Source organism: Carassius auratus, chromosome 46 (genome assembly GCF_003368295.1).
Source record: "Carassius auratus strain Wakin chromosome 46, ASM336829v1, whole genome shotgun sequence".
Classification (NCBI taxonomy): domain Eukaryota; kingdom Metazoa; phylum Chordata; class Actinopteri; order Cypriniformes; family Cyprinidae; genus Carassius; species Carassius auratus.
This window is the reverse complement of record NC_039288.1, coordinates 17,036,132-17,061,853: the sequence shown is the minus strand read 5'-3', so window position 1 is coordinate 17,061,853 and position 25,722 is coordinate 17,036,132. Positions and strand designations below refer to the sequence as shown.

General features: G+C 36.0%; 1 protein-coding gene across 1 annotated transcript in view; it reads left to right on the top strand.

Moving 5' to 3' along the window:
* Window positions 1-25,722, top strand: part of LOC113064394 (collagen alpha-1(V) chain-like) — an 87,122-nt gene that overhangs the window by 578 nt on the left and 60,822 nt on the right. Inside the window, 3 exon segments of the mRNA XM_026235191.1 lie at window positions 18,919-19,086; window positions 24,637-24,850; window positions 25,218-25,380. Of these exon segments, the coding sequence (XP_026090976.1) occupies window positions 24,642-24,850; window positions 25,218-25,380 (372 nt within the window). The 5' untranslated portion in view covers window positions 18,919-19,086; window positions 24,637-24,641.

Here is a 25,722-nt window from a genome sequence, read left to right as displayed (position 1 = left end):
TTCATAATATTGGTTCTGGTATGTAAGGCAGCCTAGATGGGCTAGTTTTCTAGAAGAGAGAATTAAAAGTATTGATGGAACTTATAAACTTTTCAGTTAGAACCAATGTTGCAGAAGAACCTTCGGAAGTTCCTTTAGAGAACCATTTATGTACTGATGCTTCACCCAAATCCTGAATCCAAAACGCTGATCTGAAGAACCTAAGTTCTATACAGCCTAATTCTTCTTTGCTGAATCTTCAGGTCTTCAAGAAACCATTAAAGAAGCTTTATCATTAGGGTATGATATCAGGACCCCTTTTGGTTTCAGATTACCCTCAATGCTGATGTGTGAACACGCAACCTAGAATGGATTTTGTAGACTTTTTGGAAGATGTTTGACATGCTTTTTAGGGGATCTGGCAGAAAGTAGTTTTCCTCCAGCAGGCGCGCTGACTGCAGAACGTAATTGGAAAAAATATGCAAGGATCATGAGAAACACACCAGGAGAGACAGAGAGAGACAGAGAGAAGTTAGTTTTTTTTTTCATAGGCTCATTAAACAAACCCATGACTCTGGCTGTTGTCTCAATTTATTGAAAAATAAACAGATAGATAAATGCACATTAATGCTTGTAGTGTAATGTCTTGGCTTCTGGTAGATGACATGTAATGAAGAACATCAGTGGGTCAGGGTGGAGTCGCCGCGTGTCTGCTCTAGTAGATCAGAGATGCTCGAGGTGAAGCAAGCAATTATCTTGTAAACCACTTATAGAAAGAATTACCCAGGAGACTATGTAGAACAATTTCATGCATTTATCAAATCACATACATTCTCATCTCATCTGCAATATACCGTTAGTTAAAACTGTTCGTTTTTAAATCATGCATGCAATATGCAGAAAAATGTGCTCTTCTTTTAGCACATAATAGCCAACTTTCTATGGTTGCATCAGTCACGTCATGTCATTTTGAAGCTCTGTATCACACTCAGATTTGATAGTGTTGAGTTTATTAGTTGTGAACGTGAATCTGTGGTTTGCACAGTAACGACAGAGCCAAAGCAGACAGGGTATGATCTCTTATTCTCATCCTCCTTGTTTCTCCAGCCTGTCCCAGGGAGTACCCCTCTCTCGCTTTCTTCAGGCTGGAGGGCGAGAAAGAGAGGGAGGGAGAGAGGGAGGGGAAGAAATTCTGCTCCGCATGTGTGATTAGCTTCGTGTCTGGTCACGGCTTCTTGGCTGCTCATTATCATGATGGAATTATTGAGAACATTTTGGTCCAGGGATTTCTGAAGAACATGCTGATTTACAGTATTTAATAAAGAATGAATCTGGCAATGATCTTAGCAGATGGACTCTTAAAAAAATCAGGATTCCAGTTAGAATCATAAACAGTTTTATGATCTGGGTATATATTCTGTAGAAAGCACAACACTGATCTGAAGCTGAAATAATGAAACATCAAGAGAACCTTATACTGTAGCAACTCAGGAACCTTTTTGGGTTATGGAAAACCTGGAATTTTTAAACGGTAATTTCCAGACCTGGAAAAGTCATAAAAAATAAAAAATAAAATCTGGTTAAGCTCTGAAATTTTAAATCATGAACATCTGGGTCAATCATGGAAAATCAGTTGTTCAAATGGTGTGAAAACGTGTTTTAACAGCCAAAAGTATTTCTTTTGCTGCACTTGAGAACCATTCATTTTCTGTTTAGGAGTCTATCATAACTGTTAAATCACTCAACTTTATCACTTTTGCCTGCATGAGTCAAGGCTGAATTATTGGAATGATTCATCGACTTGATTGATTGCTTATATATTAAGAACATCTGTCACTGAGCATCTTCTTGAGTAAATATTGAGTAAATTCCACCTCAGACTGGAATTTATAAGTCTCAGAATGCTTTGGGCTCTGTTCTAAATACAGCTCTGATCCCTATGTAGGTACTTCATTTCTGTACATGCCTTCCAGTTTTTTTAGAACACGCGTGTGTATTGGGGTAAATGTAGAAAAGATGGTGGACTTGATTCGCAGCCAGACTGGCAGGGGAGCAATTTATGGAGCTCGTGTGAAGCTGAGTCAGTCAGCACAGCAGACGCAGAGCTCACTAATGGTGATGTCATGCAGTGGGCGGACCTAACCAACTGGAATCTGTAGGTAGAGAATGACGTGCTGCGTTTATGGTGGGACTAGCAGTGCGTTGTGGGATATAGTGGCGCCTTTACGTCACAGTAGACAGAAGCTCGAAAAGGCAAAAATGGCTGAAAGGGGATGCAGCTGCACTTCCCTGGTGCAGGGGCTGTTCTGCTTTTATTACTCACACTAGTGCTGTTTTATGAGTGTTTTAAGCACACTCTCGGTGGACCGGCCTCACTCATTGAGTCTGCTGGGTGTGTGCTTCGTCTTTTTGAGCATAAACAAATTCTTTTTAACAAATGGCATGTTGCATACAAATTGTTTATTGCCCACGTGTGTTGTCTCTGGTTTTGGTTAATCGTTGTTGTGTTCTGCAGACCCTTAAAACCATGAGAGGAGAAACTCTGCAATGTTTGGAGCCAAACTTCACACCCTTGGAGCCTTTCAAACTGTTTCTTGTATAATGAGAGCAAGCTGCCCATTGCAGCCGCCCCAGTTATTCATTATCAGTGTTTGATTTAGTGAGAAGAATAGAAAGGAATAATTAACTTCACAAATCAGATTTGTGTTGCCTTTGGCTGATGGGTTCCATTAACAGAACAAACAGTGTCTCCCCTTGGCTATTAAAAGGTACCAGTCCAGTTCCAACAGGAAGAGGATGAAGGGTTTTCTGGCCTAATCGAACTCCCAGAATCCCCTTTTGCTTACTAACTAGTTTGTAAGATTAAGATTTGTACAACCCAAATCATAGTATGTTGAAAATGTAATGTTAAAGGTGCCAGGCTGGCCGGCATACTACTTAAGATGGATTTGGAAGTATGCATGAGTTTCATGCTCTCCATATAAAGAAGTTTGCAAGTTTATGAGTTAACTTTGTGGTATGCAGAAAATAGGATGTCAGTAGTGACTGGATGCCATAGGTGTGCATCTGTACACATGCTATCTCTCTTATTTAGCATGCAAGATTAGTGCATCTTAATGTCATAGTATGTCAAAAGTGACTAAATTGTATAGTATTTATAATGCATTTTAAAAGTATTAATCAGTCTCATGCCCTTCATATGCAAGATTAAGAGTAAACTACTGTACCTAAATCATTGTATGTTTAAATTAGTAGGCCTACCTCAGTAGCAAATATGCATCCGTTCACATTCAATCTATTTGATACAACATGCAATATTAAGATTTGTGCAAATAAATCATAGTAAGTCAAACATGACTGGATTGCATAGCATTTACAATGGATTTTTTTTAAAGTATGCATCAGTGTCATGCTCTCCATACTATATTGTATGCAAGATTAAGAGTAAACTATCTAAATCAGAGTATGCTAAAATTAGTATGTCATTAGTGACTGATATGGCATGCAATATTAAAGTTAGTGCATGACAAATCATAGTGTTTTAAAATGTTATGTTAAAAGTAACTGGATTGCATAGTATTTACGATGGATTTTATAAGGATTAATCAATCCAGATAGCATACTACAAAATTCAGTGATGCATAGTTTAATCTAAGCCTATGTAGTATTAGTATTAGGATATTATTATTTCATTCCAGGTCATAGTACTGTATGCTTAAATATGTTTGAAGCATGCTGAATACATAGTTTTTGGGCTCTTTGCAAATTTGTATCAATCCGTAATTTTATGACAATATAGTATGTATGCTGTGCTTGTTTGCTACATACTTAAAAGCATGAACTTTTCTTTGAAAGCACGGGATGTTAGTAGAGGTATGTGAATCGTTACCGTGTCAGCAGTTTTGGATGTGTCTATGTAAGACCAGACCAGACCAGACCAGACCTCGACTCTGTACTTGCCTTCAGTGTGTAGGAGGTCCAGCTCTCCAGATCACAGGACAGAAATGTTGTACATTTTGTTCTGTATTAGACACTACTGTTTTTGTGGCCAAGTGTAGAAGTAAGCTTTTCTTCCCTCTTGGTCTGTGTGGTTTGGGCTTTATAGCATGTGTTTTAAAGTTGCATTGTTTTATGATTGAAAGTGTTTCAAGTCTCCCTTCAATCTAAAGCCACATTTGGGAGGGTGATAGTTGGTGAAACCTTTAAGGTCTCAGTTCACACACTATAAAACCAGATATGGCGTCTTTTAGATGTGAGGACCAAACCCTGACCTACATGTTTGCTGGGTTCAAACTCACAGAAAGTTCACTGGAGTTGCTGGAGTCTATTATATTCATCAAACATACTGAAGACTATTTACAAAATGAATACATATATAAATTTAAATATAATATTATGTATTAATGAAATCAATTATTTATAAATAATTAAAAAAAACCTTTATTGCAGTGATTCAGTTCAGATTCACGAAACTATGCAATAGTTGGAAAGATCCACAACTAAAAAATTATGTATTTAAGAACATTTCTTTAACTTGAGTGATGAGTCAAATGAATCAATGAATCATTTTCTCAGTTTACTGAATTGAATTCTAGTCTGAATTGCTAAAATGAGTCTTCTAAAGCGAAAGGAGGTTGAGAAGTGTTGATGCATGTATGTGTCTGTGCTGGAGAAAAAATACAAGAGGAAAGTGGAATAAAACAAGTGACTGATGGGAGAAAAGGAGGTGAGTTATAGTAGCTATTGAGAGCAGACCTACAGGAGATGAGGTCACGGGGTCAGAGGTTAAAGGTGGCATACTGTGGGTGGTGACCTTCAGATTATGACCACCCCAAAGGTTTACAGTGTTCCACCCCGAGACACGGCGTCTGGAAAACACATCACTTTTAGTGCAGACATAGACAGATCCATTTCACACTGTTTTGATGTGAAAAAAGTGTCTTGAAATGGTGTTTCAATTTAATACTTACAGTGTGTAAAATTATAAATGTTATGTTCTTTAATTTAATGCAGCATTTTTCTGAATATAAGTATTACTTTCTTCAAATATCATAGTGCACAGAAATGCTGTTGAATTTAAATCTTTAACAAGGCATGCTAACAAACGGATGCTTTTATCGTGTTTGTTTTGTGATCGTGCTAGTTCCAGGGACTTAACTTCTTCTGATAACTTCTCTTTGTTGGTGAAATGATAGGGTTGCGTGACATTGTTCCTGGGAGGCAGAAGCAAGTAAAGGGCAGGTTTTAGCTTCTGGCTCGATGGTGGAAAAGCGGCTAGAATAAAAACAGTGAACCACCCATTTAAAGGTTTGCTTGTAACTTATCACTGTTCATGACTTGAATTGATCCTTAAAGGTGCTGTAGGGAACTTTTGTAAAAATATATTTTTTACATATTTGTTAAACCTGTCATTATGTCCTGACAGTAGAATATGAGACAGATAATCTGTGAAAAAATCAAGCTCCTCTGGCTCCTCCCAGTGGTCCTATTGTCATTTGCAGAAACTCCATCGCTCCCGGTAAAAAACAACCAATCAGAGCTGCAGTCCGTAACTTTGTTTGTGTTCAAAATGTAGAAAAATATATATAATAAGCGAGTACAACATGAATCCATTTTCCAAACCGTGTTTTTGGCTTGTCCTGAATCACTAGGGTGCACCTATAATAAGTGTTTATATTCGGACTATTTTAGATTGCTTTGGGGTACCGCGGCGGAGTAACCCAGTACCTTTGTGATTCTTCATAGACACAAACAGAGAGAAGTAGTTCCGGCTACGATGTTCTTCCGCAAGACGCAAGCAGTTCTGTTTATGAACCGCTAGAGCGTCAAAAGTTACCGACTGCAGCTTTAAATCATGTAACTTGTCATGAAGAGGTATTTACCTTACACCTTAGCATATGCATAGCAGCTCCCTAATAACCACATAGAACACTCTAGAAACTAGGGATGAAATGGTTCTCTGTAAAAAATCAATCCAATGGTTCGGTATGCACTTTCACCACAGTTCAACTTAAATCTGATAACGCATCTCTGTAATATGGTTTGTTAAAAAGAAAAACACATAAAACAGACAGAGTTTGGCTATGTATGTTTGTGTCAATGGATACTCATGCTGGATACTCATGCTGGATACTCATGCTGGATACAATGGATACTTTGCAATTCATCAAAACAACAGCAGTAAAAAAATTAAATAAAAAAAATAAATAAATAAATAATATATATATATATATATATATATATATATATATATATATATATATATATATATTAGGGCTGTCAAAAATAGCGCGTTAACAACGTTAATTAGTTTTTTGTCGTTAATTATGTCAAATTTTTTTATGCATTTCACGCATGCGCAGTGTGACAAATTATTTAGGTCAGGAAAGTCTCGTCGATCTCTGAATTCTCAAGATAGTAAAAAACAGCGGCATGCAATGCAGCGAAACTGGTTCACCTAAAACTCTTACACTATCTGTAGTTAAATGGCATGGTTTGATATAATGCTCAGGTAAATTTGATTAAGTAAATGTTAAACTTTTGAAATTCAGAAAAAAAAGAACCACATATTGATGAATCAATACATGAAAATTATGTATCCGTGTCCTGTTATTTTTCTTTTGGTACGCATTTCAGAAAAAAAAAAAAAATGGTTAGGATTCAGGTGTAATTGCAAATAGTGGATTAATCATGATTAATCCACTGAAAATTCTGATTAATTTGATTAAAATTTTTAATCATTTGACAGCCCAAATATATATATATATATATTGATTGGACAAACCAGTGACTCTTTGTAAACATTCATGAGCTAAAAGATGCACAAAACATACTGAGGCTGTCCCGAGACCATGACTCTAAAACCGTGATACGAACCAAACCGTGAGTAATTTGAACTGTTACACCCAAACTAGAAACCTATAGCAAGTTAGCAAAATTCTAAAACCTTTCAGAACACATTAGCATTTGCATGCTAGCTCTCTAGAAACCATAGGAAACCCCCTAGAAACCCAACTTCACTGCACCAATGTAGGGTTTTTTTTGCTAACGTTTTCGTTATAAAGTCAGTCTTGTTAAATCCGTATCATGGGGGGCGGACAGGGTTTTAGTCTTTCGGATTACACCTGGTCCTGATACAGCCCACCACCCCTGCCGCTCACACACACATTGTTTTCTGCCATGCATGCGTGTGTGCTAAGATCTCTGGTTCTCAGAGTTTGAGAGTTTTAGTTTTTGAGGATTGTTTTTCTGTCTGCTCTGTTCTGTATGAATGGACTCTTTCACAGAGCTTTTAAATGGACGCCATGGGCTTTGCCAAGGCTTTGTTGTGAATAATTGAGGGAGTCAGTATGAGTGTGTGTGTGTTAGGTGTGGGACGATACAGGTACCTCACGATTCAATTCTGTGGCGATATGTGGTCCACAATATGATAATATCACGATTCGCGATATCTACGATATTGAAGAAATTTCATCAACGATATATCACGATATATGTGACTGAAAAGAAAAAGAAGGAATAAAGAAAATAAGGAAATTTTATGCATTTATTAATGCCAACATTTCCAACATTATGTAAAGAAATATCCATTTGCATAATAACTCACTGCCTCCTGGTCTTAAATGTAAACACTGTACATCTAGACAGATAAAAGTGCATGAACATTACAAAACAACATGAACATTAACATGTGTAAACCATAATACTGAAACGTCAGTAGTAAGTTACTGTAAACAGTGGACACATCAAGGCATATTCTTCTTGAGTATGGCGTGCCATCCGGTCCAAAAATGAGGCTTCTGATTTGTTGCGGGAATTCACCGTACAGTTGCCAGTAGCCACTGAGTTTACCACTGACAGGTCGTGCATCGAACGACTCATTTTCCTCAGCGAACGGATCACTTTCCTCACGCAGCGAACGACTCACGCTGTTCGAGTAAATAGGGGTAAAGTGGCGCAAACAGCGGCCGGTGAAGAACACAAGTTAACTAACAACAACAGAGAATTGCAGAAAAAAAAAATGCAGTCGTTCGCTGCGTGAGGAAAGTGAGTCGGTTCGCTGTGTGAGGTGAGTGTGTATACTGATGCACCGCCGGCCTGTCAGTGGTAAACTCAGTGGCTACTGGCAACTGTACGGTGAATTCCCGCGACAAATCAGTAGCCTTATTTTTGGACCGAATGGCACGCCATACTTGAGGAACACTAACTGATCAGCATGCTCAGATGTAAGAGCACACCTCTGAGCAGAGATTATGTCACCGGTGGTAGAAAAGATTCTCTCTGATGGCACGCTAGTCCCTGGCACACACAGGTACCTTTTCGTCAACTGTCACGTAAAACCCGAAGTGTCTCCACACTTTAGAGTGGAAACTAGCGAGTGGGTCTTTGATTAGTTTTTTTTATTGTTTTCCACCATTCTTCTCGCTTCTCTTTTTTTCTGCAATTCTCTGTTGTTGTTAGTTAACTTGTGCTCTTCACCGGCCGCTGTTTGCGCCACTTTACCCCTATTTACTCGAACAGCGCCCCCCGCAAACAGAATGGTAGATATTGGGTAGTGACAGTGACAGTGACAACGGGTAAATTAATCATTTTGTGTTGTAATAAAATATCGATATTGGGCGTTAGTGTATCGATTATTTATTGCGACAGAGAGCACAACAATATATTGCAACATCGATTTTTCTCCCCCACCCCTAGTGTGTGTGTGTGTGTGTGTGTGTGTGTGTGTGGCACTCCTATGATGGCCTGAGGTTCCCCTGGGCTGTCATGAAGCTCACACATGTGCACACACTTCTTCTAGAATAACATTCCGTACATACCTGTTCAAGAGCTGCTAACTCAGTGTCAGCATGACTAGAGCACCCCAGAGCATCATGGGATATGTGAGTTTTTGCAGAGAAAAGCCACAGATGGACCAGCATCACTGGCTTTCTTTTATTCCTTGGCATTTGGGATTCGAGCAATGAGAGCGAGAGTTTGTGTTCTCACATCTGGAAGCTATAGCCGTCATTGTGCTGTCTGCTGATCCCAGAGAAAAAGAGGGAAAAAGAGCGGGGGAAAAAGGAAAAATGTCTTCCAGATGTTTTTTTTCCCTCCCCTCACCATGGAACAGCAGAGGAATAAAATACCGTTTCATTAAGACAGATGATAAATATACGTTCCTCGCACAGAATCAGGTGAGACGGAGGGTCGCAAAACGTGCTCGGACTTCACTCCAATCACAAAACGGCTCGGATGTGCGCCTGCAGACCCACTGACCTGACCTTTGTTTTGCAGGATGATGCATGCATGTATGTTTAATTGTGTGTTTATGCGTCTGTGAAATGGAAAGAGTGGGTGGGATACGTCCATCTTTTTTTCAAGGTTTTTACTTTAGTGTGTTTTAGATGTTTTAGAAATTCTAAAAATAATTAAAGGTCCCATGACACTTCCTGTCACTTTGTCCTTATAAACTTCTGTCTGTACAAATATCACTTAACTGAGATGCTTGTCCTCAAGTATGATTGTGCAGTTTTGTGTGTGTGTGTGTGTGTGTTCATGACCCTGAAACAAGGAATTATGGGATTGCCTGGGGTTTAAGGCCAACACACACATACATCTCTCTCTTGTTTTTATTGGGTTTTATTTGAGTGCCTGCTGATGTATCTCTCCATCTCATGGAAAGAAGAGGCTTTTTTGTGACAAACAGATGAAAAACATTCATTCATGTGCTTCAGAAATGTTCAGGAACACTACAAAACATCAGGCGTCTGGATCCCTCGTCCAAATAGTGACCCAAAACTAGGCACATTTTCTGTTTGCAAACTAAAGTGTATCATGTGAAGCATAGTTCGTTTCCATGCCAGTGCAAGATAAGAGATCTCTTTTGTAGGTTTTCTTTTTAATATGCCAAAAGTCACAAATACCAAGTTACCACAATTACAATATCTGTAATTATGGTATTCCTGTGGAAACTGTGACTACCGTGGTAAATGTTTGTAAGGGTCAGTACACATGAGCTTTCAAAGCCTCTTTGAGCTTTCATAAGGTTTTGATTTTCCTGTGTATGAGGAATAACTTCCTGTAATGCTTCATTTGAGCTGTATGCTAAACGTCATGTGCTTGACTCGTCTGTGTGTTTAAGTCTTTTACAATGCTTTGCTATACTGTACATAATCAAACTATTTTATAAACTATTAACCAACTATATTTAATAATATTTTACATCCTAGAGATGACCATCTTGTTTTTTTTTTATTATTTTAAATCCTAGAGATAACCATCATGTAGCCTATTTTAATTTATTTTTATATCTTAGAGATGGCTATTTTATTTTATTTTATTATTATTTATTTTATTTTATTTTATTTTATTATTATTTATTTTTACTTTCTAAAACTGACCTAGAAATTTAATTTAATTTAATTTAATTTAATTTAATTTAATTTAATTATTGAAAAAAGAAATCTGTATCACATTTTCTGTATTAATTTTTTTTTATCATGTATCTTCCCATTGGCTGTGATTTGTCCCTAAGTGCAACATTTCCACCTTTTAGTAAGGACAGTAAAATTGTGCTGTTCCTAGTTCACAGAAAATTGCCAAACACTATAGCGAGCAGTTTTGTGCTGATCCAGTAGGAAACAGTACAGTGACATCATCAGCTCCCTTTTGACCCTGCACACTTCGAATACGCTCATGCAAATGATCAGTTTTGTGTTCTGTCATTACCTGCAGGTTTTCCTGGGACACTGAGTGGGTAATGAGTGATTTATAATGTTCAGTTGGTTATCCATGAGATGTTTAGGGAACCCTGCAGGTCCAGACATGCGAGAAGAACTTTAGGATTCTGGAGTGGTGTGCGGAAAGCTGACATTCCTTCCACTGCCCTCATATTGAGAATATAAAATAGTCTCTCTCTCTCTCTCTGCAGTAGCACATTATGAACTGGCCACAAAAACCACAGAAACGTTCAGCTCTCTCCAGAAAGAATCAAACACACACACACACTTCACTCGCGCTCCAGCAGAGGACAGAGAGGCTTTTGTATAGAGTTGTAATAATCTGGCAATATATGTCGCGTCGCATACGACTGAAGTCATGTTAATGAAACTGCGGTGATGTCTTTGATGAGCTGTTTTATGATGTATTATTTTTGTAATGCAGATATAATTCCAACAGAATATTAACATAAAAGACGATTACGTTAAATTTAAAGTTAAATGAACAATTACAGTACCATGGTATTACCAAAAGTTTTGTAAAAGGTAAGAAAATGTTTACATAGTACAAGCGAATGTTACTCCGGTTATACTATGGTTTTGGTTCATGTTTTTTTGTACACAATACCATGGTAATACTGTGCTTTACCATGATTATACCATGCTTTTTGAACATTTACCATGGTAATACCATATTTCTGAAGATGTTATCTTGGTAATACCTTACCCTTGGTAGTACTGTGTTTTTACATGCATCATGATAATAGCATGCTTTTTGGAAAAGTATGACGCTAATAACATATATATATTTTTAATATGTTATCCTGGTAATACCTTGTTTTTGTACATAGTATAATGGTAATACATTTTTTTTCATGTACTATGATAACTACCATGTTTTTATGGTAATACAGCAATACAATGCTTTTTTTTATTACCATGATAATACCATATACGTGTACATGTTACCCTGATAATATCTTGATATTTGTACATGGTACTATGGTAATACCATGTTTCTTTTTCATTTACCATGATTAACCATGTTTTTTTGAAAATGTACCATATTTTTGTACATGATACCATGGTAATACTGGTTTTGTTTGAACATGTACTATGATAATACTACCGTTTGATTACGAGCATAATGCCATGATTACATTTGTATTTAAAATACCATGGTACATGACTATGGTAATCATTCAGTAACATAATTTAAATCAAAACAGTGTAGTATTTCCATCAGATCTTCTCATCGTACTGGAGTTTTGTTCGGATCAGTCTTCTTTGATCTTAGCATGAAGCTGGTTTTTATGGGTTTGGATGAAGTTGATTTCTCTGTTGTGCTTTTAATGAGTAAGTGAGAGGTGTCTTTATGTAATAAATGTGTGCTTGATTTCACGGTAAGGGATGCACGCTGCTTTCTTCTTAGTGTGCAGTTATCCCTGGTGCGCTGATTAAATTGGATGCATTTGTAGATGAATTGTCTGTGTGACTGAGTTGTGGTACAACAGCACATGAGTCATGGTTTCCAGCATCTAATGCTCACGCTGAACGCCGGCCAGCCATTCGCTCAGTGAACGTGAGCTGTTCAACACGGAAAAAACTCTACATGCTCTTTGCTAAAAGAGAAGCTATTTTCACCTTATAAGACAATACAATCTGATGAAAAGTGTTTGTGTGTGTGTGTGAGTGTATGAATGTTGCAGATGGATGAAATGGTTTTTGCTGAATCAGTTGGTCTTGATTGCCGCTCATGTTAGTGGAAACCAGTGAACACCACAAAGTCTAACCAAATGACCAACCATACCATTATGGTGCACTTCAAACAACCTACTGAAAGAGAGAGAGAGAGAGAGAGAGAGAGAAGAAAATATATATAACAAGTATAATTGCATGCTGAAAGACAGGAAATATACTTAAGTCGCTTAAGGAGCTCAAAGCACCTGGTCCAATACCTGCATTTTTACCCATTTACTCTGTGAACCCTGCCCTCCCACTCATTATAGCTCTGTCCAGGTCAAAGGTTAACTGGCGGACAGTTAACTCCTGCATGTGGAAGAACTGAGGTCGTAATGTAGACGGCCATCACCATTGGTGCATCCACATGCACTCCTCTCGCTTGATTGGCTGCTGTTGGTTGAGGAGCTGTCAGTCACTCAGATTGAACTGATCATTAAACTGTCAGCACAGGCCTTCTAACACCTTAGCGACAGGATAGCAATCCAATACAATAACAGTGTGCTGACAGCCATTCAGAACACATGTGCAACCACCTAGACACGCATTAGACACCACATAGCAGCCAGTAACAGCCATTCAGAACACTAGAACACTAGCAAACCACATAGCAACACCCTGGTGAGAACACCCTAGCAGTTATAGTCCAGTGATGAGTCATGTGCTTCTATCCGAGAGGTAAAAAAAAAAAAGATCATATACTCACCAAGTCTGCATTTATTTGATGAAGAAACATCCACAGTAAAACAGTAATTTTGTGGAAATATTACTACAATTTAAAACCACTCTTTTCTATTTGAAAGTGTTTTAAAATGTAATTTATTCAACTCAAGAAACATTCATTAATTCATTCATTATTTATTTTGTTTAAAGGAACAGAATTTATTTGAAACAGATTTTTTGTAACATAAAAATATTTTTATAACAGTAAAATAAGTTTTTGTAACAGATCAACTTAATGCATCATTGCTGAAAAAGTATTTATTTCTTTAAAAAAAAAACTACTTTAAACTTGCATATATAACTTAATATATATATATATATATATATATATATAGATATATATACTGTATTACTGTACTGCGTAAAAATCTAAAACCCTATTTTTGTAAATGTGAATGTTAAATATTTAGTTGAACAAGAAATATGAAGTCTGGTTGTGTTGTTCAGAGGGCTGATCTTGTGTTGAGTCATTTTTTCCATTTAACAGAAACACTGTTATCTGTATGAGAGAGTGAGACACACACACACACACACACACACTGTACACGTGTTCGGATTGGAGTTCTGTACTATACTATAATTATGTGTTTGTGCTGGTTGGTTCTGTTATTTATATTGATTAATACAAGCAGAATGATAGATATATATGTGTAAACTAGAGATGGTATGGGATGGGATCTGTATGTCTTTATACTGTAATTACTAATGTGTTTTGAATGTGACAGTGGTTAAGATTAATACTTAAGGTCAGAGGTTCAGAAAAATATAAATGCATGGACTTGTGTCTGGGAAATAAGTATGTGTGTCGTTCTCTTATCTCATCCATTTCCTGTTGTTTTGTGATTAAAAATAATAAGTTAGTCTGGTCACTGTCTCAAGATGGGAAAAGAGAGAATGAGAGAGAGAGAGAGAGAGAGAGAGAGAGAGAGAGAGAGAATTCGTCTTGCCAACTGTCTTCCTGTGTCTCCTCCATTAACCTTCCTGTGTGTGTGTGTGTGTGTGTGTGTGTGTGTGTGTGTGTGTGTGTGTGTGTGTGTGTGTTTGCTAGTGTCTCTCACACATGATTGTGTTTTCAAGAGCAACTGGACTCAGCCAAAATCAGTTAGGAAGATCCAACCCTGTGTGCATATTGAAAGATTGTGCATGTCATGCTCAAGTGCAGGTCAAAATGATGATTTGTTTTATAGAGAATGACCTCAGTGACCCCAGCAGAGCTCTGCTGAAACCAAACATCATTCTGTGCTGAACACTGACCATTTGTTTGATTCTCATGAAGCTGTGATGGAGATCCAGGCTGGGATCATGTGATGGCTTCATTTTTAATTACCGTCCTTAGCGAGAGGTCCATATATATATATATAATATATAATGTGTGTAGTATTAGAAAACTGAAATGTGATTTATCTTTTTTTCTTGCATTTATTTGCATATAGAATTGCGTATGTTTTTGTTAATCTGTATCCATCTTCATAGAACAAACCAAAATGTCATTTTATACAAACTCAAAAAAGGTAGACTTGCTTAAAAGTTTCACATTTTTTCTTGCTGCTTTGGAAGCTATGTTATTTCCTTCAGGAAATTCAAATCTAATATTAGCATTACAGCAAAGCTCTTTAATTCAGTACGATTTGGTTTAATGAGCTTTTGAGTCGCTTTAACATTTATAAAGTGATCAAACAGTCAAGTTTTGACCTGTTATGATCTGAACGTAAGTGTGTTCAGGTGAGGTGTGTGCTGTTTTTTGAGTTACATACTTAATGCTAACACAATTATTGTGAACATTTTAAAGCAAAAAGCGATAAAGAAATAAGCTTATTTCATGTGCATTTTAGTTGCAAACATTTTTGTCTGATTATAATCATCTGAGGAAATGTCTGTGAGGTGGTGGATGTTTAGGAAAAGGAATTGGTCTTTCCTATAAGTGCTCTTTAATGACCTGAGCTGCGGTCTGTAGGGTGTTTGCTGAGGGAAGTACTGAGGTGACAGAGTAAATCTCAACAGGTGATGTTTGTGTTCCTCAGTAAGAGGGTAAACACACACACACGCAGTGTAAACACTCCTGCTGAGCGCTGTAAGGTGAACCCGAGTGCTTCACCTGAACAGGTCCTGTACCGTATGTTTGGGTGATTTTAACATGATATTTTACAGGATGTTAATAGATTCCTCTTAACCTGAGCTGTAGTAAAACATCAGATTCACTTACAGTATGGCTTAAATATGTACAGTACACAAACATGTATTACCCGAATGGGTAAAATGTGAACTTAAGCAATAGATTTCAACCCACAATGCACACAATACTGTATCTGATTAATTAAAGCAACAAGCTAGTTAAGCAGTGTTTTTTACTGTAGTAATTGGTATTTATTTTTGTATTGTTTATTGCTTTTTTAAATTGCAGCAACAGCAATAAAAGGCACCAAATATTGAAATGAATAAGGATCAGCATAATTTATTTTTTACCAGCTAATATAGTTTATTTGTCAATGTAAATTAATACTTTTATTCAGCAAGGATGCATTAAATTGATCAAAAGCAACAGTAAATACATTTTTAATGCTATGAAAGCACATCAGAAAGATTTCTGAAGGAACGTGTGACACTGAAGACTGGAGGAATGATGCTGAAAATACAGCTGCGCATCACAGGAAGAAATTCGATTTTTATAATGTATTCAAATAGTTTTTACAGTATTTATTATCAAAGAAATGCTGCATTTGTCAATCTTACCAATCCCAAACTGCACCTATAGTTGATATATTGAATCATTAGAGAACCATGCAGCAAAAAAGTAAAATAAATAAACACTATTTTAAGAGGGTTTGTATAGATGTGCTTTCTAAAGGAGTTCTCTGTTTCTCAATGCTGTACGTCTGTAAGTGGGTTACTGGGTCACAGTGTGTCCTCAGGTCTTGATTCCCTGCTGTGGGTCTAGAAACAGATTTCCCTTAAACATCCTTAAGAATATATATATATATATATATATATATATATATATATATATATATATATATATACACACATATACATATACTGAGGCAAATATTAGCTCTGCATACAAGCGCTCGTATATTTTCCCATTAAATGTTGATGCAAGCAGCATCTGAGTGTGTTTACATGAGACATAGTTTGTTATATACACATCTTGCTAAATGATAACAAAACGTAATCTGCTAAATCTAAATTAAGATTTTTTGATTGACACCACATTATCATCAAACTGGTAAAGTGTGTCATTTTAAGACCTATATATTTATATATATATGAAACAGCTTATTAAAGCATTCCTTTGTTGTTAAATCATAGCGATATGTTTTTATCTTGGCGAACCTCATTGCTACTTTGAAAGGGACGGTTGAATAGTTTTGGTTAACCAGAGAACCTCAACGTGGTTCAGCGATTCGCTGCTCTGATGCCTTGTTTCCACAGGTGCTTATCACAGCTCCGCATGAAAAAAAAAAAAGATGTCATTATAGTGTAGTCGGTTTAATTATCGCAGTCGCTGCATATTTTTAGTCCGCGTTAATTTTAGTAATCTATGATTATAGTGTCCCATTCGTGATGATGTGTACTAGTAATTTCCTCAGATTGTAAAAATGTGTTTACGTGATCTTGTCTGGTATTACATTTTTGCTTTTACCCAACACTTGCCAAAGTCAATTACATGAGCTTTGCCGTCTGCCAAAATAAGCAGATTTAAAAATGATGTGCATTATTCATTCACACTAAAATCAAATGATCTGAAGTCTTTGGTAATGTCTGGAAACAACATCCAACAACAAAATCTGCTCTGTATTGTTAATGTATGTGTCTATGTGTTGAATGTGAATTAGTTTAGTAATATTTCTATTTAGACCAGTTGCATGTGTTTAGAGTATATAATTAAAATGTGCATTATTATTTTACGTTTTCTTTCATGTCATTCCTGAATATTTTGTAGTTTGTTCGGTAGCACTTTATTGCAACTTTTATTAATACATTGAAATAACATTTGCATTTATGCATTTGGAATACACTTTTATCCATCGCAACTTATGTTGCATTCAAGTTATGTATTTTATTAAGAATTGAGTCCTTTCAGCATTGCTAATGAGCTACAGGAATGCCATAATGCAACAAAAAGCATGATATATATATATAATTTTATAAATTATATGTATTTAGAATTATTTATGATATTTATTTATAAAAATGAAGAAAAAAAAACTGTTTTTTTTATCATTTATAATTTTTATTTTAACATTAACTTTTTTATTTGTAACATTTGTTATATTATTAACAAAATGTATTATTTATTTTTTATTAAATAAAAAATAGTCAGAGAATTCATTAAGTCATTAACTCACATTTTACCGATTTAATTTAAAGTATGTCTGAGTGAAACAGGATATATATATAGCAAATCCTTCAGAATTAAACCAAGAATGTTTAATAAAAGAGTAAATAGGTTCAACTTTGGTTTCATGTTGATTTAACAAAAAAACTGACACGCTTCAGTTTTAAAGTTGCACGCTTCAGATCCAAATGTATCTTGTAGGAGCTCTTCGCAAAACGAACAGGTGGACTTTTATCTAAATAACTGAAGGAAAAATGTAAACGCTCTGCAGAAACTGTATTCTCAACCAGACTGACCTGATCAGAATCAGAGCGCTCATGATAAACACTGTCTGTCACTCTGTCCTCATGTAAATAAGACGTGTTTAAGATAATGACCAGGGATGTGTGTGTGTGTTTGTGTGTGTGTGTGTGTGTTCATCAAGTGACTTCAACAGGCTACAGCTGGAGGTGATTTGCAGACAATGAAATTGCTGCTCAAGTTGAACACCTAAACACACACAGACACTTTACCATGTGTGTGTGTGTGAGGGTTTAAAGCCTGTCACACAGCAGACGGATGAACTGTGTGTGGTCTCCACCAGAGAGAGAGGAAAAGTTGTGTGTGATTTTGTAGACTGTGTATCCAGTGTTTGCATGGTCAGCTGACCTCTAAACACATGAAACACTTGGCTAGGTTTTTTGAGCTCTGGTCACTTGTTCTATTGGTGCTTTAGGTTGCTAGGGACAGATTTGTGGTTTTGTGGGCATAATGACTTAGTTTACTGCTTTATTACATACTGCACAGTATACAACGTATAATACAATTTTCAGCCTGCATACTGACTTGATAGAATACTAAGTGCATGTTTAATTCAATAAAAATGTTTTTATTTGATGTATTTTCTGTATTTTAATTCCAAATAATGGAAATATGTGTAAATAATTAATCATGAACATAATGAATAAAAGTAAAAATAAAAAAGTAATATATATAAAATGTATAAAAAATATATTTATATATAATTTATAAAACAAAAAAACAGGTTTCAGTAGATACAGATTTTTTTTTCATTTAATAAATTATTTCAGTATAATATAATATAATATAATAACAGTTAAATTATGTTTTTTTTGTTTAATTTTTTTTTATCTATATAATTGGCTTGAATTAGATTTATGGTAAAGGCAAATTATTTACAGTATATATGTATATGTTTTACTGTATTTTATTATTTTAATATATAAAACATAAAATTATAAAACCTAGGGAAATTGTAACATTTTGAATGTGTTGATAGAATATAATATAATGTAATATAATATAATATAATAGACTGTGCTAAAGTGTGAAAGTTGAATAACTGTGTTACAGTTTCTGAGAGGTTATTGTAGGTTTGTATATGTAATCTGAATTAGCTGTGAACTCATTTTGCGTCTCTCTCTGTCTCTCTCTCTGCAGCTGAGCCAGCCGATCTCCTAAAGATTTTAGATTTTCACAGTTTGCCGGAGGGTGTATCGAAAACTACAGGCTTCTGCACACACCGGAAGTCATCGAAAGGGCCTGATGTCGCCTACAGAGTCACAAAAGATGCACAGCTTAGCACTCCAACTAAACAACTCTACCCCTGTGAGTACAAAACACACACACACGTGAGCATGCATGAACCATGCATGAATCTCTTGTATGTGGATACTTGGGCCTTGCTGTCCATGTTGCTCTCTGACTTGCCAAAGAGTCATGGTGCCCTAGACTGTCCTTTTGAAAGGAACTCAGAAAATCTCAAGAATTTGATGGAAGGAGGGAGAGATGATGCAGACGGGGAGAGAGATGCAATACCAGCATAATGAGACTAAACTAGATGAGACTAAATCAAACTGAAGTAACAGTCTCTTACTTCAGATCACACTGACTGAGTTGCAGACTCAAGTATGCTGCCTACATAGACACTATTTTTAAGCTTCATAAGCATGTTACTGGTGCAAATGCCATTTTAAACATATATAGCATATGCATATAGGAAAACATACTGCCTTTTAAGATAAGCCCAAAATCTTATGCACTAAACCATTGGTTTTCTTACTGGAGAAGGAAATATTTATTCAATGCGGAATGTTTAAAATTTTTATGTAATTACATTTTGTATTAATTATAAGGTAAAGATAAATATTTATTTATTTTATTAATGAAATAAATTACATTGAAACAAATGAAAGGAAAAAATAAAAAAATATTAAAGCTTTTTTTTTTAACTATTTTATTTTGATTATGTATGAAAAATATAAGGAAAAAATATATAGTTTTATTTTATTATTATTTTAAATTGAATATATTTATATAATAAAACTCATGAATGCAGCTCAGTATAAATGTTTACACATTTATTAAAAGTAGATTTGATTTGTCATTGACTTCTGTTGCATTTGGTTTCAGCTGATTATGCCTATTCATATTTGTTTTTTGTCTTAATTGTAAAAAAACATTTCTGAATCGTTTTAGCTTTGAGGATGTCCCCAGCTGTCCTCAGAAGGGAGGTTGTGTCAGATTGAACTCACTTCTGGGGATGATTTTGTCCCTTAAGTACAGCTAAATAAACACACGCCTGACTGCTTGAGAATCACACGGGCAGAATGAAAGCATATGGAAGAAATGAATCATCCATCGCTCCAAATACAATGCATCTGTTTCTGTACACTCTTCACTCAGATGCTCACACACACACACACACACACATGCAGCTGGCTAGAATCTCTCATGGCCAAAAAGTTCCTTTTGTTTTTCTACATCATTTCATAACTCCTCCTCCTCTTCTTGTCTCACTCCTCCTTCTCATACCCATAAGGCCATTGTCTTCCTTTTGTGTCGTGTCTCCAGGGTAACAGAGAGGGTCATAGGTCACTGGAGTTCTGGTGATGGTTTGTAAACATGGTGGAAAGCCAAACGTCTAGAAAGACATGATGAAAAACAGAGACTCTGGCTATAAAAGGAATATGCAATAAAACACAGCTGAACCTTAACTGGTTTCCCAACATGGTCTGATTTGCTGGTTTTAAATGGGATATTGAGATCTTTGCCAAGCTCCAAAACCAGTTTAAAGGGTTAGTTCACCCAGATAGCAAAATTATGTCATTAATAACTTACCCTCATGTTGTTTCAAACCCGTAAGACCTCCATTTATCTTTGGAACTAACCCTTTAAGGATCAGCAAACCAGTTTAAGCTACACTCTAAAAAATATTTTAAAATAAGCTGTAAATAAGACGAAGAAAGAATATTGGTGTACGGTTTACAAGTGAATGCTATTTCAGTCTCTGCTTCAAAATTCCATGTTTAATTCTTATTTAAAAAATAAATAAAATTGCTTTAATCTAAAACTGTATTCATTTGAATTATTTATAAGGTAAGGATAGAATGTATTTATTTATTTTATCTATTTGTTTATTATATTTATAATATTTATATTTATATTTTTCAGTCTTTCTACTTTAAAATGTCATGCTTAGTGCTGATCTTTTTGTTGTAATTTAATTTATTAAGTAAATTAGGGCTGTCAAATCAATTAATAAAAATTAATCAAATCCAAAATTAAAGTTTGTGTTTACATAATATATACATATACATACATGTGAAAATTAAATAAAATAAAATTTAATTTTATTTAATTTTATTTTATTTTATTTTATTTTATTTTATTTTATTTTATTTTATTTTATTTTATTTTATTTTATTTTATTTGTAATTATTTGTGAAATTTAGCACTTTATTTTACAGTCCTGTTCCTCGTGTACATACTATGTACTTATTATAGTAATTACAACAACTATGTAACAACTAGGTACTAACCCTGAAACTACCCCAAACCTAACCTTACCCCATGTAATTACCTTGTATTACCTGAACTTTCTTAGATAAATACACTGTAAGTACATGTAAGTACACGTACTGTAAAATCAAGAGCAACCAATTTTGGAGTGAATAACAGCATCAGTTTGTTCAGTGTAGTAACTTAAGACTAATGAACTGTTCAGTTGTGCTTATAGACCTAACCATTAGTTTGATCTGTAAAAGAGGATCTTGTAATCACTTCAGGTAGAGAGTGCAGGGATTCAGGATGTAGTAATGTGATTCCTCAGCGTCCGAAGACTCCTGCATTCCTTTAGGTTTCTGCATAAAGACCTAATTCTGACTGGAGGAGAAGGGAGAGATGAGACCGTAGATAACAAACACTCTCTGAACTCTGGTTGTGTTTCATATGGCCCTAGTGATGGGCAGACCTCGTCTCCAGAGTGATGACCTCTTTGACCTTCAGCCCAGTGTTTAACACAGGAAACCAGGACAAAAGCACAGATTATCTCTTGTTGTCATATGTGTGTGTGTGTAAAGCTGGTCCTTGCATGTGAACATGACACTTGTGTGAGCATGTAACAATCCTCATGAAATCATAAAAGTGTCATGTAAAGTTTTATTATTTACACACACACACATGCACACACACACACACACACACACACACACACACACACTGTATGCATGCATGTCACAGGGTTTTACATGCTACATTATTTATAGACTGTTACATGTGGAAGCCTATTTCTGCCAAAAAGAAAATGAAAAAGTTAATTGAGACTCACAATACTCACAAATCCAAGTTTTTATCTCGCAATTTAGACTTTAGACTTTTTTTCACAAAACTCTGAGTACACATCTCACAATTTTTTACTTTCCATTTCAATTTTTTTTTCTCTAAAGTGTGAGATATAAAATATAAAATTTCTCACAGTTTCGACTTTATATCTCATAGTTCTTACCATTTCAGTTTTTTTTTTTTTTTTACGAAATTGTAAGATAAAAATGTGTAAAACAGTCAGAATTGCGAGATGTTAGCTCACAATCGCAAATGTATGACTTTCAATTGCATGATATACTGTAAAATTGCAATTTTCGAGAAGAAACGTATAAATTTTGAGTGTAAATCATTTTTATTCTTTGGCGTATAGTATTTATTTATTTTATTTTATGCCAGCTTTTAAGTCAACAATAACAACACTGGTTATGAAGACCTAAAGAGATCAATAAAATCATGAAATTACTAAATTGATAGCAAAATTACTTCATATTAAGCTAAAATGAAAATATAAGCATAAAAGCGAGTTCAAACGATTAATAAAAACTACAGTAGTGTATAAATAATACTAAAATATCACTGGTCTGTTATGAAACTAATAAAATATGTCTAGACGCAGAATATAATGTTCACGGTTTGCTCATTGACTGTTACTGGAGTTAAGGTTGTTTTCAGTGGCAGTGGTTTTCTCTGCACAGCTTGTTTTAAGATAAACGCCTCCCGTTAAATATCTTAAGGATCGTCTGGTGGCTGGTGCCATCTCTTCATTTCTGCACATTTATACACACAGTAAGCGCTTAATGTAAGCAAAAGCAGAAATGAAACTCTGTTTTCAGAGGACGCCTCAGATGATTAACATTTTGGAGATATTTAAGAAATCTGTGCAGATCAGACCTCGAATAACCTCATTAGTTTTTTTTATGAGACGTGTGTTTTATGAGGTTTTTAGAGATGTAGACTGTCTGTAATGGTGTGACTTGAGCAGAATCACCTCTGAAGACTGAAAAAATATCTTCAGACATAAACAGAGGAGAGAAAGGAGGAGTTAGAGATGGAGATGGGATTCTGGGAAGGTACTGAAGTCCAGTAACAACTCGAATCCTGTGCAGTTTATCAAAGTGTTTCCATCCACACAATGCCATAAACACACTAAACACTGCAACATTCATCAGGTGTGTTTACTGCACAGATGTATGGATGCTTTGTCTTTTGGATGACTGGAAAACTCACTTCCTGTCCAAGCAGCCTAGATTTTCCCAGACGCCCTGGCAGTGGGCATCTGTTTGGCACATGTTGTGTGTGTGCATACGATAAAACTCATGTCTGTTTTTCCCATTTTAGAAAGAGACTGTTTAAGTTCACAATTTTTTCCTTCTCTTTCTTTGGTTTTTGAAATTTGACAGTCTTAAAGGGACAGTTCACCCAAAAATGTCATTCTAAAATCTGCTCTTTTCCAGACAGGATCCAGGGGCTCTCCAGCTTCAAAAAAGCACCATAAAACACTCAAGTCTCGTTTTTTTGTCAGGTTTAGATTCAAATATGAAATCAGGGGTTATAGGAAGTGACAGAAAGTGTGCATTTTTAAGCAAATAAAATACAGTATAAAATTATGGTCTTAAATACACTTGTTTTATGTTTTTGAAATGAGTCTCTTCTGCTCAAAAAAGCTGTATTTATTTGCTGTAATACAGAAAAACCGGTAATTGTGTGAAATATTACTACAATTAAAAAAAACTAGAAGCATTTCTGATTATTATCAATGTTGGAAACAGTAGTGTTGGTTTATATTTTTATATTTTTTCAGTATTCTTTTTGATGAATAGAATGTTTAAAATAACAGCATTTGTTTGAAATAGAAATCATTTGCATTATCAATGCCTTTAATGTCAGTTTTTGCTGAATAAAAGTATACATTTCTTTAAAATGACTATAATCAATCACGTGGAGCAATTTTCTGATATTTTTATGATGCTTTTCTGGCCTTTTTGGAGCTTGACAGCATTCAATTTTATTGTATGGAAAAGAGTCAACTCTGAGACGCCAATAAACATCACATTTTATGTTCCTCACAAGAACAAAAGTCGTAGTTTGGAGCGACATGGTGTTGAGTAAACAGTGACAGAATGTTCATATTCAGATGTTTTTCTCTCTGTTTGTATTTGTGGTTTTCTCTCTGTGTTTGTTCTCTTCACCTCTCTCTGCTAGATGAATTAAGGTAATAAAATGTCTCTTAGGGAACAGCTGCTCTCCTCATTACTCTCGCAATCTCTCTTGCTCTCTCTACTCCCTCCCAGTAGATCCAAGACTCTTATCAACACACACACACACACACACACATACACATTGTTAAAGAGTTTCCCAAAGATGTGCCAGAGATCCAACCGTTTTCCATTCTGCTCTTCTCCATGTTAAACACTTTATCTTTGTTACCTGACAGCGTCTGTCTGCTCATAGACATGATGTAATGCACGGTCATACACTGTCCTTAGTCTTTTGCGCCCAGAAACCCCCCAAAACCCTTTTGAATTCCAAAAATAACACCCTGTCCCTCTTTAGCATCCATGTTTCCTGAGGACTTCTCCATCTTGGCGACGGTGAAGCCAAAGAAAGGCAGTCAGTCCTTCCTGCTGTCGGTGTATAACGAACAGGGCATCCAGCAGCTCGGTCTGGAGGTGGGACGCTCTCCTGTTTTCCTGTATGAGGATCACCTGGGCAAACCCGGCCCAGAGGACTACCCGCTCTTCAGAGGGGTCAACTTGGCGGACGGAAAGTAAGCCGCACCATAAGCCGTGTAATAAATATGAAATGATTGTGTGTTTTTGTCACTATTTTCTTGACACTGAAAACTGCAGGGCTGGTTAGTTCATGCCTGGTTAGGATTTAGTGTGTTTGGTTTTCATTATTAGCTTTGATGTGCGACATATTTAATCTGTTACACGGCTGTGAAGCCAGCACCTGCACAGGTGAGAAGACACAGGTGTGACGCCCTGTTTAACTACATAAACACTGCAGAAACACTTAAATAATACATATGCATAGGGACAATTTAGATAGATAGATAGATGGATAGACACGTTATAGATGGATTACAGACGAATGGACAGATTGACCCTCATTCGTGTGTGTGTTTGTGTCAGGTGGCACCGTGTGGCGATCAGCGTTCACAAACAGAGCATCACTCTGGTTTTTGACTGTAAGAAAAAGGTGACACGGACGCTATCCAGAAGCCCTCACCCCATCATCGACACCAAAGGCATTGTGGTCTTCGGGACACGTATCCTGGATGAGGAGGTGTTTGAGGTAAGGAGGAATCACATCTACTCAAAGCGTCTTCTTATGCCCCTTTCACACTGCCATTCCTGCAGATACACGGGTAAAGTGTTCCGGCAATTGTTCCGGGTCGCTAGATTTTGCACTTTCACACTGCCAGTGATTAACCGGTATATGTGCATGCTTTCACACACAACCCGTAAGATCCCGTAACGACACGTGACATCAGCGCGTGACGTGTAATGTACGAGTTGAAAACGTTAGGCACGTTATACTTTCACTGAAACAAGCAAACGATCTCGGCGTCAGCGCGGAAAGTGAGGAACTAACTGATTCATTACAGTTTGCACATTTTTTTTGTCGCAAACGTTG